This window comes from Etheostoma cragini, chromosome 1 (genome assembly GCF_013103735.1).
Source record: "Etheostoma cragini isolate CJK2018 chromosome 1, CSU_Ecrag_1.0, whole genome shotgun sequence".
NCBI lineage: Eukaryota > Metazoa > Chordata > Actinopteri > Perciformes > Percidae > Etheostoma > Etheostoma cragini.
In genome coordinates, this window is record NC_048407.1 from 26,744,439 (window position 1) to 26,762,327 (window position 17,889).

A 17,889-nucleotide genomic window follows, 5' to 3' on the forward strand; every position below is an offset into this window, starting at 1 on the left:
CTGGCCGGGAGCCAAGTGAAAGGAGTTAGTAGCAGGTAACAGAGGGCAAGGAGATTAAGTGACAATAGCTCTTGATCCCACTCCTGCTGTGACGAAGCTCAGATTTCCGAGGACGGCGTGTCCATGTCTGGGTGTGTGAGTGAGTGCGCTATGTGCAGAGTCAAAGCATACGGGCTTACACTGATGGACATGCAAGCACACTTTCTCTTGCCCTCACGTGCAGGCTTCTTTATATGGTAAAATTCTAATGTGTCTTCCTCACTCTTCACCTCAAGCGTCATCCATCACCTACTCAGCAGCCAGGCGGGAGGTAGGAAGGAGGCTGTGGCGAGTGAGGGTTCAGTATAGAGAGTGTGGGTGAGGGGGGAGAGGGCCGGGGGGACAGCAAGGATGAGTGATTAACCAAACCACAAGTACACAGCTGCCAAACACTCTAACAAGGCAGGGAATTTACATTCCATTGCATACCTGTCAGGAGATAGCCCAACAGTGAATAATAACACCGGACCAAATGTTGTGAAGAGGCGAGCGAGCATGCAAGCAGCGATAGGGACAGCCAAGGAAAAAGGGCTGTTGCAGGGAGCATTAACTCTCCCTGCCCTATCATTAATGAAGACAAATAGTCTTTTATGCGGATAGCATTACCATGTTATACCATGGTGGAGGGCACAGGCAGCACTTGGTACTTATTTCATTCCTCCACCCTTTTTGAGTGCAAACATTTCACGGCTTAGTAAGGCTGTGCATCTTTTTTTATTATGTGTTAATACTTTGTTTGCAGACACTTTCATTTCCCACATAATTGTAGGAATATAAACTGTGAAGGTTTTGATTAGCACCAAAAAGTGCCCCTGAAATCCAGACGGTGAGCAGTATCATTAGTCATTGATATTGCACTGCCATGAAGTGCTTTAGCAACTATAGAAACAAAACTGAGGGAAATTGCTCTCTAGAAACCAAACAGCACATGGAGCTATAGTTAGGCTGACATTAAAACAGGCTGTCTGCCCACCTAAGTGCTTGAATCAGGCTTGAAATAGTGACCTGAAAACAGGTTATAAACGTAATTTCTGACATCTAGGGTCATGCCAACATTACCACAATGATAGCTTAGAAGGGCAGTCAGACAATACTGTGTTAATATCCATCATAAATAGATGGCTTATGTCATATGTCTATGTCTTTTTTGATTACCCGAGTATAAAAATTACACCCAGGTTGAAATAATATGAAATGTTTTTTTTCTTTCTTTTTTTCTTTTCAATTCAATTCAATTTTACATATTTGTACATTGTTTAGATTTGTTTTGAATTTGCTCCCTTGGTGTGTAGCCTAAAAATTACCCTCACATCAAGCTTTTTTCAAAATACTTTACTCTATAATGACCAAAAGAAAGGCTCCAACAACAAAAAGTTCAGGAAATGCACCGCTGATAATGCTGTTACCACCAAACCCACATGGCCTTGTTTTCAGAGCAAAAATAAGTAGTTACAGGTTTGTCTAAAGAAAGTAAAGTACAAAACCCTTAATCAACAATGAAATCCAATCCAACCTGCATTACACAACTACTTAAGCAAACATGACCAGATGTCTCAAGGTCTAACTTACAGTAAAGCCTGTGACCTCATGACTTCAGTCTAAAGTTTCATAGTAACCCTGCCTTGAGTATGGATAAGACAGTTCAGTACTGCCACTGTGAGAAATGTGATACCAAAGATTTAAAGTTTGTAAGGCATTCAAACAATTCAATCAAAATTCATCAACTTTAGTGAAACAGCTGTTTTGCTTGCCAGGTCCATATAGATGTTTGATATGGGGAACTCCAGGATAAGACATGGGTCACCTGGCAAAATGTGACAGCAGGCTGGAAGCTGACCCTTAAGATAGCGCCAGGAGGGATGAAACAGAGATGACTGGTGAAGTGGCATTGTCACAGTCCTAAAGCACTGGCTCATGAGTTGACTTAAATACTGAAGCAGTATATCATTTGCCATTAGAGGTAAGCTGGGTGCAAAGATTAGAGCCTTGTGTGCAGGCACAAACGCTCAAACCTTGAAAGGTGGGAAACTTTCTCTAAGCCCCTTGATGTCTGGTTTCAAGGCCTGTCTACACTGACACCTGCAAGAGAAACAAGCCTGTGTTGACAAGGCTTGTCCCAAAGCTGTCTTTCTCATCATTCTTCCCTTTTCTGTCTTCCAAATAGTGGGGAATTACTTCTGTCTGAATAAAACACAACACAGAATAAAGACATGCAATAAATCAAAGGACTTTTGAGACTGCAGCTTTCATCTTTGAAAGACAACTTAAAGACTTGTCTCTCCGATTCCCAGCCAAGACTTTGACATCCAATGGAAATTAAATTAATCATCTTCAAAAGAGGGACGCTGTTTGTAAAAGGGGGAGTTGAAAGAAGAATGTGTTGGTAAATAGTGCCCTACACAAACTCTTCTGAGTGCTACTTGACAGAAAAATAATGAGGGAGAGGAGGAATGTGATTAAGAATGCAGCATCCCTTATTTATCTAATCACATGCAGAGGCAGAATGGTGTGACTCTTATAAAGACCTCAGTCCCTAGAATACACAGAATTAGACATGAAACAGAAATGAAGCGACATAAAGTAAATACAGACAAATGATTAAGAAATAGACAGACCTATCATTTGCATTTACATATAGAGTTTGGGCCTGCTCTGCCAGAACTGGGTCCATCTGAACATGTGATTGATTATATTACTAAATCTTTACAACAAGGCAACGATGAGTTTAGAGTAGTCATACTATCTTACGTACGGAGCTACGATAGAATAGTACAGAGTGTGTGCTCATCACCTTAAGGTATGCATTAAATACTCTCTCAAACCTCTTTTTCTTTTTCCTCAAATGAGATTAATGAGCTTTCTACCATGTAACTAAATAAGAGACTTTACACACACTTAAACATATTACATACCACAATGAAATCCAGTTCTGCACCATATCTCTATCTCTCATCACTGTACTACTCCTGCTGCTCTCACTATGGCACACCTGACCTGTAATCTGTCTTTTATTTTTTTAGGCTTTAGGCGTTTTCTTCTTACTTTGTGAATGCCATTTCATTGTCAATCATTCTGTCACAGAAAAATAACAGTTATAGAAATCATTTAATAGTCAAACCACCCCGAAATAAATGTCCCAAATCTTCTCTCACCAATCCAGAGTGAGTCCATCATTAACTACTCATCAACAGCAAAACAACATTGGGGATTAATCTCTCTCGCATCCTCCACTTCTAATCAATTTCGCTTTATTGAAATGCCATAAATGTAATTTACTGTTCCCAAAGCAAACAGGAGGGACATTAAAAAAAAATACAATAGAGGAATACTTGAGAATACAAAGAAAAGTATGAAAAAGACATGATGATGATGAAATTATAATGAAGAAAATGTCCATTATTTTTATATTTTGCCTGTTGCTCTGTGAAATTACATATACAATTCTATAAAGCTCAATCATTCTTCCAAGTGTAAAAAACTAATCACAAACTTGGCAAATTATTTTCCCAACTGTATTCCACAATTAGCCTTCATATTTTTAATGTAATCTTCATTCTGCTAAAGAAGAAAAGGTTAATTTACATTGTGCGGAATACCTAGCGCCGACTTAGGCATGACTCCGGTTTGTGTGCAGAACATCCCCATAGAAGTAAAAATAGTATTTTAGTGCTTTTTAAACTGCAGAATATTTAATTATCCCAGCACATTTAGAGTCAACATAGATTTACTCACCTCAGACCCATTCCCCCATCACCCCATCACTCCTACCTCTGATCACCAAAGTGTTACTGCAATCCTTACACTCATGTGTGCACTGAAAAGTAGATTTTCTTTAGTCCACTTCAAGCACTAGGCAATCACACTAGTAGCATACTGATGATGTCATTCTAATCAAGATGATTTGCATGTTGAGTGGGTGACCTTTTCTCAAGATACTGCTAGATTTGATTTGTATGGCTCACATGACCATTCTTGAAGTGTAACCCAAACTTACACTTGCTAATTAATAACCTGCAAAACATGCTTATGACACCAATCCTTAAGGACATTTTTAACCTGTGTGCTAAGGATTTAAGAAATGAATCTCAAACAGCAATATTCAGTGCACCCTAAAAAGGTTCAGGCATCAAAGTCTAAGATAAATAGATAGAAAAGAGACACTCCCCAGCCCCGTCTCCAATGGTACCTGTGAGAGATTTAGTGGTGCAGTCCTTTCCTCCGTGGGGCCCTGATCCAGTGCCACTTACAGAACCCTCGTAGCTAATGCAGTCATAACAAAGCAGAGCTGTTCAAGGATAAAAAAGAAAAATATAAACAGAAAAGGGGCGATGAAAAGTAGAGTCATGGGTTGCGGATTTTCTTTATTACATCAGTTAAAAGGCTTGGCATAAATTTGGGGTGCACTTTTTATATTCCAAAGCCGTATTCTTTCCAGGAACAGCCCTGTTTGATGTTATGGCTGTGTTAGCCATGCTGAAGCTCTCAAACCACAGCAACTACCTGCACCTACATGCACCTGCACAACCAATCATGCCTCCCTGAGCAGCATAGGTATCACCTTAGCTTAAACAGGCAGCAGTGGGATCAAAACTGCAAACAGTAGACTGGACACCTGAAAGTCAACTAAGCGGGTGATTTAACAGAGAAGGAAAGAAAGATGTGTTAGCAGAGAGTTTAAAGCAGCAACAGCAGAACCCTCACAACCTGACAGAAGCAAAAATTATGATTCGTTAGAGCTTGAAAAGCAGACACCTGGCTTAGTAAAGCAGAAGAGAAACAGTTTTAGAGTTTATTGTGTTAAAAGCTTGACATTTTCATAAATTAGACAACCCTTACAGAATCTAAATTGGATATGTTTACATAAAGGCATTCACAGTCTGAGCTTTTGACATCAGAACTAACGCTATGTAACAAAAAGAGCTGAAGCAATTTGCAAGAAATTGAAAGTGTTAAAATGTTGTTAGACTAGGATGAAGGGATCTTGTTTTTCTGCATACTTCGAGGAACAAATGTACCCCTAAAGAGGCAAGAAACAGAAAACTTTGGAGGTTCTGTATTTTTTCCACAAAAATTTGTTTATTCTGTGCAGTAGAATGATACTGATTTGTTTGTTTTTTTGTAGCTACTTCTCCTTGTGTCACATATACTGTTGGTGGTTATTTGTGCATCATACCGGCAAAGGCTTTGGAAATCCTCTCTTTCTTCCATTCCCAGGGCTGGTCATACTCCTCAGGGGGCCGCTCGTCATCCTGGGGCAGCCGGCTCTCCCTGGGGCAGCGCGAGCGCTCAGGGTCAGAGTCTCCGCCGTTCTCGGCTGGCTCGTATGGCGTGTCGTACAGGGGCAGCTGCTTCCCCGGCCCTTCCTTAGGTCCTCGCCCACCAGATCGTATTTCTATAAACAAGGAGAAAGACTGGTCATTAATGCTGGGTTTCTGTAATAAAACTTTATAGTTGTAAACGGTTCTCCGGGGCGAAAACGCCGTCAGCATATGAGAAATTAGGATTTATGACAGTAGGTGCACTTACAAAACACTAAAGCAACATATTTTTGTAAAGCCTGGCACATTTCTTGTAAAGCATATGATGAATGTGTGGTGATATTTCAACTGATTGACTGGGAGACAAAATAGCATTCATTTTGTTATATGGCTAAATTCACACGCAATGACAGTATTGAGGCTAAAGTGCACTAATAGCATTGCCTATCAGGTTAGAGAGTTTATTTACTTTGCTTTATCTTAAAGTGAGGAAGCAGCTGAAAGCCCAGCAACCCTGTCAGTTGTTATGGCTGGTAATGAACAATGTCTGGGCATGATGGAGTAATCTGACAATGGGCAAAAAGGAGACACAAGGTTAAAAAAAATTAAATTGCTAAATGACAGTACTGTATAAGTAAGTTCTTGTGCTGAGGAAACCAACTGTCCACAAACGGCCAAAAGTTGCCTCAACATAAAGGTCAACGGGACTTGGGAGCTCATGTTTGCTTCTTAAAAGGAAGCTAGATGTATTACAGTCAAACTATAGTCCAAACACACACTGATGAAAGTTAGCAAGACATTGCAAGCCTTATGATGTCAAAAGAAGGTTACGGATGATACAGGTGCTGAGCGGACAGGTTGACAGGCTTGACGCAGTTACATGCATGGGTGCTGGTCATCTCTCATCTTCATTTTATATCTCAAATGTAAATCCTTTACCAGCAATGGTCAGGACAAAAAAAATCTTCATGTTGATAGGATGTTCGAGTTGTGTATAAGGGGCTTCATACATGTAGTGAATGATGGTGACAGTTTGCTGTTGCTGAACTGATGATAGAATGGAGAAGCAGAAGAGAGTGTTGAAATGAGGGGAAAAGAAGGGGGCCTGGGGGCTGAGCACCTGCAAAAGCACACAGTGTAACCTCCTTGAGTACAGCAAAATCACACAAACGGTTATGAAAAGCATTGCCCCGGGCTGCACATGCATCCTCTGTCAGAACAGAGGTGAAGAGAAAGCATCAATTCCCTTTCTCAACTCGTTCACTCTATGTCCCCCCTAAAAAAAAACGTGAACACCGCACTCAACATTTGTTGTCTCTTCAACCAATAGCTGTCTTGTTAGAAATATTATCATTTTCTTAATCCAGATACACTCCCTTATTTTGTTATAGCACTATATCCCCAGGTTTCCTTTTAATTCAGTGGTAAAATTCTGGCTAGTGAACTATGGATAAATTGCAAAAAACATTAAAAGTGAACACTAAGTATCATTAGGCCTGATGATATTTATTAAAATTAATGTTTTTTTCTCTGAAACAATAAAAAAAACTAGCAGTCTCCAATGGTTACAATATTCATTACAACCCAAATTATTAAAGTGTTAGGAATACCAAACAATACACTGGTGACTTTGCCTTTCTTAGAGCCTTAGCTAAAAAAGTTTGCCCAGAGGGTGAAAAAATGGCCTTCCTCCTGGCAATCTTTGCAATTGTTGTCAACATGTCATGCTCTGGACGGAAGTGTTGTGTGAGCTGACAGACCAACTGACTAACTACCAACAAGCATCAGCATACTGAAGCCCTGTCAAATTCATCAAGATAGACAATTTTCATATTACTTTTCAAACCTGAAGTGGAGATAGGAGAGAGTATCTACTCAACAGCTTGAAGTTCAATCTCTCGAAAGCAGCTTCTTTGCAGCGTGTGCCACTCAACCAAAGATGGACTGTGAGGAAAAACTCACAGTGCCAGAAAAGAAAACGCTGAACCAAAAAGCTACTAGTCTCTCAATGTGGTGGGGATTTCATCTATCACAGGTGTTCTGGCAAGAACAAATGAGGGCATAATGGCATTACACTGTGCACACTTTACACAATGCAGAAAGCCTCTTCAGTACATGCACCAGTAAACACTTCCTGGAACATTTCCACATCTCTGGCTTGTCTGTAGTTGGATTTTTGAAGTGTCCACACTTTCAACTGCATACATGTGGTATATTCATGCAAAAGACAGACATTGCCTCAAAGGATGCCTGGTCGTAATAGGAGATATTTCATCTCATACTGCGGCCAAGCTTATCTCAAATATTTCATAAGGCTGTGAAGATCACATTTTAACATAACAAACTGGTGACCGAATAGGACTTTCTCCTTCTCCAGAATCATGAATTCCAGTAAATATAGTAATGCTTTTGTTTTTAACATCCCCTGACCTGAACTAGAGTGCATGCAAATCCTTTTTAATGATCCATGCAAGTTAGTAACACAGACCTAACTCCTAATGAAGCATTGTGTCCTTGAGAACTCTCCTCTTTACCTCCGCCTCTTCCTCCTCCACCTCTTGTCTCCAATCTCCCTCTACTCATATGAAGTTGTAAGCAGCCTGCACCCTTCCTCTTGGGCCACATGAAGCTGTTAGTGGCCAGCACCTCCATAGAGTAATGCAATGTGAAGAGAATGAAATATTATGCCATACTACTGCATAATTGCCTCTTAGCCCAAGGGAGCTCTTGCGGAAAAATGAGCAATGCGTTGAGCCTAATAGAGCTACACGCTGGTGGTGGTGGGAGCGGAGGGGTGGAGTGGGGTGAGGCTGCCAGGTCCTGTATCTCAGCGTAATCCTGCATTAGGCAAACTCACACTCTTTGATCTAGCAGTAAAAAGACTTGGTATTACGAGATCCTGGCATGATTAGGTCCTGCCTCCCCTGCAGAAGAACACATAGCTCTGGACGAGAGTGAAATAGGCAAAGGGAGTCTGCCAGAGGAGGTAAAATGAGAGTGTGATGAGAGGAGGGTATTAATGGTGGGGTGGTGAGTAAATCTTGTAGGAAGAACCCTTTCATTGGAGGCACGTTGCCCTGTTAAACTGCTGAAGTGGATTGAGACTCTGCTCGCTCCCAGGAATGAGGCCTTTCGTGTGCAGTTTGGAGGCCTGCTGACTTTTTTCCCACTGTCTCTTTTACTTTCTTTCCTTCCAAACTCCCGTCCTTTCTTCCTTGTTTCCTTCCACCATTTTCTCTTTTCTTTCTCTCTGTCAGCTCCTGTCAAGGCATGCTTGGTAAGCTGGGTGGGGACACATCTGGCAAGGCAAATTACAGTGATTGGCATGACAGTGGGGTTGCATGTTGCAACACAGCTGCACTCCATCTTCTGTCCTGACCTCTACCCTCTGTTAAGGGTCAGAGGTCAGCCACCACACCCTCCCTTGATAATGTAGTCCCCCTCCCCGGATGTCACAGTTCCTGTCCAGATGCTGCACTTCCTCTCTAATGCTTTTTGCCCCTTGCCTACTTTGCCTTTACAACCCCTACATTCACCCCTCCAAAAAAGCTTGCAGTATTTTATAAGGTGAAGAACACGAGATATTTCAAGACCATTTCTGCAGCTTGAAAGAATGCGCTCCAAATCTTTAGTGCTTACAAGTATTTTAAGAAACAATTATACATCTAGAAAGTGAGCCACACTCCACAGGGTTTCAACAGTCATGTAGCAGCAGCAGCAGCAGCAGCGCTGACCACAACCATCTGCTTAGTGCCACTAAAAAAAGATTTGAAACAAGTGACAGATCCAGTCTTTGTTATCGTCCATTCTCTGGTTCATGAACTAGAGAAAATAACCCTATGAAAGAGAGAGGAACATGTTCCTTGCAATAGATCCAGGGGGGCTCCTGTTCCACTTACAAAAAGAGCCCTCGGGGCATATTAATATGGCAGTGCATGGACAGGCAGAGAGCACTGGATTAAATCAAAAAACATTAACAGAAACCAACTTGGCAGTTGCATCCTGCTGCACATAAAGGACGGATCAAGCCATCTAGCCAGAATTGTCCAGACCACTCCTTCCTTACGCATCCTCCTTTTTTATTATTGCAAACAACTAAAATTGATTGCATTTGCAAAAAAGTAGCAAACAACTGCATGCATGTGCTTTTATTGCAAAGCTTTAACTTCAAATATTTAAACGGAAAAAAAAACATTTATCTGCCTACCTGGTTGACTGCCACCCACCCACTCTTACTGAGGTAGAGAGAAGTGCTGCTGCGAAGCTCTTTCAGAGGCACAGTGAATATCTGGATTTGAGGGGATCTCTTTTGCACTAGTAACGGATTAAATGCAATTGACTTTACACCCTAGGAAAACTATGGACAGAAAATACCCAGGCTTCAAGGATTTACTCTGCCTGACAGTAGCTGCACAGGTTCAGAAAACCTGAACCTGTGCAGCTATTGTCCCACCAGAGAGCCTGGTTATTAACAAGATGGATATCTGCAAAACGCCTCCAGTAGAAGAGTATGACAAAATACCTGAGGGGGAAATGGGTAACTGAGTATATATAATGACAAAATCCTCTGCATTGTTCAACATTTTAACAGATAAATGATGTAGCAGACTTTGTGCTGACCTGCTCATTAATGCTAATGCTAAGATGTATTTTTAGTAATCTTGGCCCAGCCAGGCTTGTTACATGACACATGTTTAAAAAGGCTTAAGGGGATGACTAACAATGCCGCTGCTGCTTCTATGTAGCAGGGAGACTTTTCTGTAGCTTTGATTTCATTCTGTTTGATTGCCCAGGTCTGTGATGATTGAACAGGGTCGATCTCACGGCAGCAGGCAGAGATTTAAGCTATATCGGAGGCCACCCACAGGTATTGTGTGTCAGTCAGAGAGCTGGCTGACAAGTGGAGGTGTTTGCTCCTTGACCCATGGCAGCCTGCTGTTGAGTGTCATTCTGCTTATTGAGTGGAGCTGAGAAGAGGCTCTCGCCGCAGACTGATCCCAAAAGTCCTCTTGGAGAATAGTTACGATAAGCAAAGACAAAACAACCCTGTCTTCTTTGTGCTCACATCTCGTGCTGATTTTGATTTCTATGTCATGTCTCATAGTGATTCAAGGAACAAAAGCAGCAAAGACAAAAGGAATAAATTAGCATGTGTGCTTTTGTCATACACATTTTTTTTTCATCATTTGATTTGATATTTAGAGACAATTTGTAAAGTCTCTGCATTTAATAAGCTTTGATTTTTAGTCATGCTCCAGTCTTTCTGTAAACCAAATTTGGTTTTTCAATCTGCAAGGGTGTGTGTGTCTCTGAATGTCCTGCTGCGTCTCCATCAGCCTCCTGCAGACAGAACAAAAGCGGCCATGCCGGGTTTTTTTCTGAGTCTCCATCTTCCTTCTTGTTCACACTGTGCCAAGCCTGTGGTGGGTGCACTCCAAGCCTCTGCCCGCCTGCTACATATATACATATACTTTTGGAAAACCAAGAAGCTAAAGCTCAAACAATCTTTCCATTCTTGGCACGGAGAGGAAAGTATTTTGGGTATCTCAGCAATATTTCTGGGTTTGTTCTTTCTTATAAATTCCTTTCTGATTCAGCTGGAAGCCTACGTTTTGACTGACAAATGACATACGGTGAAAGGCAATTGTAGGCAGACCTACAGTGCTGGGTCACCTCTGTGAATTAATGTTAGGAACTCTATCTAAACAATGTTTCAAACAAGCCCCAACATTTTTTTTATTTGTTGATGGACTGGATATAAAAATAGATATATTAAAAAGAGTTAAAGATTGTGCAGCCAGTTGCATGTAACATCCGAGTGAAGGCATGCCTGTGTGGGTGTGTGCACTTGTGTATGAGTAAATGTGCTGTTCCCCTAGATGGCCGTAGGGAATAGAAGCTGAAGAGTGTCTTCCACAACACGTTAACATGTATATGGATTCATTCCTTCCTGGAGCAAGAATAAGCCTAAAGAGACGAAATAAACAAAGCAGAAAACAAGAGGGAGGCGGGAGGTGACGGAAGTAAGCCAGACAAAGTAACAGAGACAGAGAGAGAGAGAGAGAGAGAGATGGGAAGAGAGGAGAGGATCAGAAGGAGACTGTGGGGATGTATGAAAAAAGAAGGAGACAAAGAGCGACAGCGAGTGAATAGAAAAAGGGAGGGGAAAAATTGAAAATTAGAGACAGGCAGGTGATGCAAGTTTGTCACAGAGGAGAAATAAACAAAGAGACTGCGACAGGAAGTAGGGTAGAGTGATGTGAAGAGAGAGTGGGAACACAGACACAAGAAGAGAGTGGCAAGACTAATATATATGCATAGCAGTGATGGGCTCTCCATATGCAGCAGATAATGAACACGCCTGACTTGAAAGCTCACTACTGATGAAAATAACTGTTATCCGACCTATGTGATGCATTACTAACAGACCACTGCTTCGATGTGCTGTAAACTTTATAACATTAGAAGGGTGCTTTCCAAATCATTTTCATTTGGCAACACTTCAATGTAGGTTTCTTGGTTCTCGGTGTAATCAATGTTGCTCGTGTCTCTGACTTTCATTCAGACGAAAGCCATACTAAACCTATATACACATTACATTAAGGCTTGTATAAGCAGGTACAGGGCCCTATCTTGCACACGGCGCAGCGTGGGGCAAGGCCCGGTGCAAGTGCCTTTGCTATTTAGGATCGAAGCGGTTGTTAATTTTCCGTCCAGTGCACAAGTCGTTTAAATAGCAAATGCACCTACGCCCATCTTTGCGCTCATGGGCGTGCTGGACTCACAGGGAGTTGTGTTCAGATGAAGTCTGGGAGTATTACTATCTTGGTGGCAGCGGGAAGTGATCGCGCCATTGATCAACAAAAAACCTGGTCTAAAGTCAAGAGCGCAGCATTTTATTGAATTTTAACAATGCCTTAGTACAAATGAGCCTAGGCTTGTGCACAGCGCGAACACTATCCTTGTTGAACACACACACACACACACACACACACACACACACACACACACACAGGGAAGCGCAGCAGCACACACATATGCAAAAACTAAAAATATAATAAAAATACAAATATCATGGCGCAAATCCGCCATCATGATAGCAATGCGCCAAGGTACAAACGTGCCTGGCTTTTAAAGGTAATTGGAGTTAACACTCTTATTGGTTTATTGCATGTTATGCCCAAAACACACCTATGAATTCATTAAGACACTAAGTACAACACGGAACACGTTCCGTCGTCAAAGTAGCAAAAGTGGATTTGGAAACGCCCTACACGCACCTGCATTTCCTGCCGTGCGCTTAGATTGTTATAATAGGCCCCATAATGTTGGACATCTTAGTTTAGCATGTTGACATGCTGTCAATAGCAAATGGGAATATCCTTAGTTATGCAGGAATTTGGAAAGAAACCAAAGTTTTGGACAAAAATAATGTATGTTCAGCATACAGTCAGGGAACCAAATGGTTGCCAAGATATTTCAACCAACCAACAATCAAATATATTAAGTAGATGTGTCACAGGACAAAGGAAATCTTTGACCTGCTCACCAACATCTTTTAAATTCATCCTCTAAGGAAGTTGAATATCCCTGAGCAAATTTGATGGTTATCTATCTCATAGTTCACATTTCACACTTTGACCAAGAGATCAACCCTACCAACAGACCGGCATTTCCATCCCCTGAGCCATGGCACTGGCATGGCTAAAAACAAGTTGAAATTGGCCTTCAAACAGCATGAGGTTAGGAGCTTAAGACAGACGAGGTCAAGATCAAATTGAGAAACATTGAAAGGATGGCTATTTAACAAAGGCAGGCATCCAGTAATGAGTAATTAACTGGATTTGCTGTTGCATGGGATGTAATGTTGTAACACTGTCACAGCATCTCTATAATTTGATGCTGCCTTGTTGTGTAAGAATTGCAATATCTTGTACCTATGTAACTGCCTGTCCACTGCAGGGCCACTGTATGGACGCTGGCATTGATTCTATGCAAAAATCACAATTAAAGCTCGTTGGGATTGAGGTGAAAGCTCATTAATAGGCGATAAATAGGAACAGCGACTTGGAAAGGTGCCCGTCTACTTACATAAATCAAAGAATAGCCCTCACAGCTAACTCACGCAGCTCCGCAGTGAACAAACAAAAAGACAAGCAGTAAATCAGCATAATGACATGGCGACACAAGTACATTCGCTGCCGTCGATTGCACTGCAGTAATAGAAATTCCATTTGGACTACAGTCAAATACACACAGAAGCGGGAATCTTTTTCTCAACATGCAGCGAGTAGGACTCATTGTGAAGCAGTGACAGGCTGCTTGGCGGATGCTGTTGGATGCAGAGGGTCCCAGAGCCTTGTGGGAGTGGAGCTATTTTTCTGCAGGCTGTGGTTCTGAGCTCTGCTTGCTCTGTAGCTATTGTTCCTGACCTGAGATAAGACTGTTGGTGGATTAGCAAAGAGTGCACCCAGAGTTCAGGTTGCGTATAGCTGCTTGAGGGAGAATACAGCATGGGAATGGGATTGGTTCTGGGAAGGGAACTGGGAAGAGGAGAGGATAAAAACAGAGGAGATAAGAAAGGAAAGGCAAGCCAGCCGCTCCAGTGAGTGCCTCTTGTCACGATGCCTGAATCTGCTTGTGTGGTCACAGAGGAGGGGAATAGAGGAGTCTGATGACGTGTGTATGTGGCTATGACAAATAGTCACTTCATGCCCCCACACCATAGGGGGCATTTGCCCATTAATGGTGATAGGCCTCAGGCAAAGACCGACTTGCAACCCCGCCACTTTGCTGCTTCAACCTTCAACTGGCTCACATTCCCCCAGAGGATGTCAAGACTGCTCATCTACTCTTCTCTGTGGGAAGGAGAATAGAATGGAGAAAGATATGACATTGTGCCAATTTGTGACACAAGGAGAGTACTGTAGCAAAAGCTTTAGTATTATATAGACATGGGTCAGACAGAGGTCAAGAATGTAAGAACAGCAACCACAGACATTTGCATTTTAGCATTTAGAATGCCTGAGCAAGCAGTATCTTGGTTAATTATTAAAATTCAACACTATCAGAAGTTCCTGGGGGAAGTGAATTTGGGATCTTTCAGCACCTTCTTCATCCTGTTGCTTGGATTTCCAAGATTTATTTTTTTCCAAACAGTCATCTGCAAAGCTCAGATTCAAACAAAGCCACCACACAGCTGGTACACTTAAATAGGCACCTTGCTGCGGGTAGGTAGATTCTTATACTTTTACTTTATCCTCCTTGTTTTGGTGTTTTTCCTTAGTGTGTGATAATCCGATAATCTCTCCCTGCAGCACAACGACGCTGACAGAAGCCGCAGCCGAGAAATCCGTGGGAAATTAAGTTCTATCACCTCCACGCTGAGCAGAGCTGACAGTCACTGTGCTCTCCTCGGGCTGTCTCTCATTAGTGGAGATGGATGCGTGCTGAAACGCTGACATATTTTACTTACAAATTGGGTTACAAAGAGAGGACAGTAGCAAATCTTTTATGGTGGCAACATTAGACAACCTGAACTATGCATGACCTCAGTTTTACTATTTGTACTACGCCAGCAAGCCTAAACTCTAGGGGCTCTTATAAATACACCCCACAAGGACCTAAAAAATAAAGAATAATGCCACTCATAGTATTCCTGAACTTCAAAGTCAAGGCTTATTATCAAGCATAAAATGAGGATGAAACTGCGGCAAATAAATAAAAAATGTGTAACTACTTCAACATAGAACCATAAATCTTCATTATGTCAAAAAAAAGAAAAGAAAAGAAAAAGCAATTGCATCTTCCGGCTAAAAGGGAAGCAGATATGGAGACGCTGGAACGCTGCATATTGATTTGTTCCCTTTATTCAAGAGGGCTACTTTTGCTGTAGCAGCATTGTGACTTGTTTACCAATCTTTTCAGTCCACAGGACGTGCATGTCCTCATGCAATAGTGCGGCTCAGGCAATGCCAATAGTTACACAGCAGTGACCTCACTCTCGTTCTACGTATGTGCTGTTTTGACCTTCCGATGAGTGCAGCCTCTTGGTAGGCGCTCCCCACGTGACTATAGGCAGAGAGTAAATACAGTAAGGGTGGATTACCACGGTAAGCTGTTAACAGTATTTACACGACTGTGACCTAAACCTTGTCACCCGGAGTATAAAACACAACATGACCGCAAACAGATTAAACAATGGGAAACACTGAAGGCCCTTTGTACCACAGGAGAGGTTGAGGCTCAACTGGAAGTTTTACAAAGGTGTTGTTTAGTCAGGGAACACTGACAGATTTCTGTGAGGGGCTGCCACACGTCTGAATTAAAAAGGAACATCAGCCTTCCATTATTTTATTAGTCTACTTTTGCAAAGAATGGTATTCAACTTTCGAAATGTTAAAAAGGAAATGTGTGTTCTTGTCTCACACAATGGTTTATCTTCTATAGACTGGAGCCTCTTTATATGACTAAACATATAATGAAGAACACAGCGTTTTGATACTCAAGACATTTCCCTGCCATTGTCATTAACATTGTTTTTGTCTGCCATGACACACCATGTACCTTAATGCATACTTTTATTCAGCTTGCGTCTCTATAAAAAAAGTATAGAATATGCACCCAGACAAGTGGCTCCAACTAAATATTGTGAAACCGGATAATGTTCATTTGTTTTCCATTTTCCTAACATAATGCATGCAAGGCAGTTTTACATTGCTCAAGGTCTGAAATCAACTGCGCCCTGTCCGGATATGAACACTGCAATTAGCCACAGTCTAATAAAAACCTATTGTACAAGTGTTTTGCCACAGCTTGAGGCTGTATTGTCGTTTACACCAGCTTAGCTTCATGTGCACAACATGCAAGCTTACTTAAACATAATGATGAATGCGATACACGTCACCCCACTTTAGCTCCGTCTAAACAGTGTCTGTCCACTCTGGTTCATGTCTCTGTGGGTTTCTGTACTGTACCCAGTGAGCTGCACAGGACTAGAAGTCTAAAGTGCTGGTGGGTGTGTGTGTGTAAGTGTTCATGCTGTCTGTCCTCTTCAGCCTACATTACATCAGACATCCGACAGCCCAGAGAGAAACTTCTGGAGTCCAGTCAGACCTCTCAGCTCTGTCCAACCTGATTTCATCTGACAAGGCAGATGGAGCGGTGCAGCCATATGACATATCATCTACGGTAGCTGTAACGTTGCCTCGACCTTACAAACAAAATTATGGCAAGCATACATAATATAAAGGCCATTACATACTCAGACAGGCACAGGCTATTTTTGCTTTTGTCTTTGCAACCAAACCACATTAATCTAAACAAAAACCGGGCATCAAGCAGAAATGCTACTTTTATGTTTCTATGTCTGTCAGTGAAACAGAGAAAATAAAAGGTCCTCATACTCATTGTCACATGTCTCACCCACATGCCAACCAGTTGGTACAAATATGCTAACCCAGCTCCACGCAGGTGCAGTTGAGTGCAGACCTGTCATCGTACAGTACACACTTGAAGAAGAAACACAGAGTAGCAGATGGTCATTTGCATTAATTTCTTCTGCACCATTGTGGCTTTGAGGACACGGGATATATGCAGGGTATTGAGTTGTGGTGCAACTTTACTTACTCTCAAGGTGCATGGAGAGGGGAAATAGTCTGAAGGGTCATCCTGACAACAGTGATGAAAGGGCACCAGCCCAAACGTGTTGGTTTTACAATAGAATCTCTGTACTGCAAGTGTTGCGCAGTATGGAAGCTATGGAAAACCGTAATACTATGGAGGAGTCGGATTTTAGAAGCGTGTTATGTACAGTTTTTTGTCAAAAAAATCAACATGTAACAAAAAATCTTTACAAAAGGGTAGCAAAAAACTAGATTCAGCATATTGGTTTTTCAGGAATATCCTTCCCATGCTGGTTATTATCGCTCGTTTGTTCACTATAAACCTGTCATAAATATTGCAGAAGGCATGTGACAGGCATGTATTGAATTTTTGTTTTCATTAAACCATTCCTGTTGTTATTCATATTTATTATTACATTGTCCTACCCTGACATTTTGTGGCTTTTATAAGCTACTTGATTGATTTGTCACACAGCATACAATCTCAAATCCTAAATTCTAGATCCCTTGTTGGCATTTAAGTCAATATTTGAAAACACTGCATGGGATGATGCATAATTTCTTTTACAAGGGAAGCGTTTCGGATAATTCATTAGCTATTCTCATGGATCTCTGTTAATCAAAGGGCTTTCAAATTCATGGGGAGGGTTTACATATCAATACCGCTGAGCACCTGTCCCTGAGGAGTAAACAAGACACAAGAGCAAGCGAGAAGAAAAGATGTCATTTTGATTGAAACGACAGGAACACTCTTATACACGGTTTTGAATTCATGTTGTTTGGCCAACTGAGGCAGATTTACGAATAAACTACTTAACAGCGGTGTGTACTTACGGTGACATAAAACAAAAGAGAAACAAAAACAAAACACAAATTGTGCTGGGAATGTTGGTGATAAAACAAAAAAATCAAAACATCAGTTCAGTCTCAGTCCAAATAAACTTCCTAATTCAAATCTTCTTCAAATT

The 17,889-nt window shown here is 41.6% G+C and overlaps 1 protein-coding gene across 5 annotated transcripts in view; it reads right to left on the reverse strand.

Annotated features, from left to right (window-relative positions):
• Positions 1 to 17,889, reverse strand: part of zgc:158464 (uncharacterized protein LOC791139 homolog) — a 95,384-nt gene that overhangs the window by 22,481 nt on the left and 55,014 nt on the right. For 3 of the 5 annotated variants that reach the window (XM_034882711.1, XM_034882710.1, XM_034882726.1), the window contains exon 3: positions 5,213 to 5,431. In XM_034882711.1, the coding sequence (XP_034738602.1) occupies positions 5,213 to 5,431 (219 nt within the window). Of the gene's footprint in view, positions 1 to 4,225; positions 4,325 to 5,212; positions 5,432 to 17,889 lie in introns of all 5 variants that reach the window. The other 2 variants (XM_034882704.1, XM_034882717.1) reach the window with 1 other exon arrangement.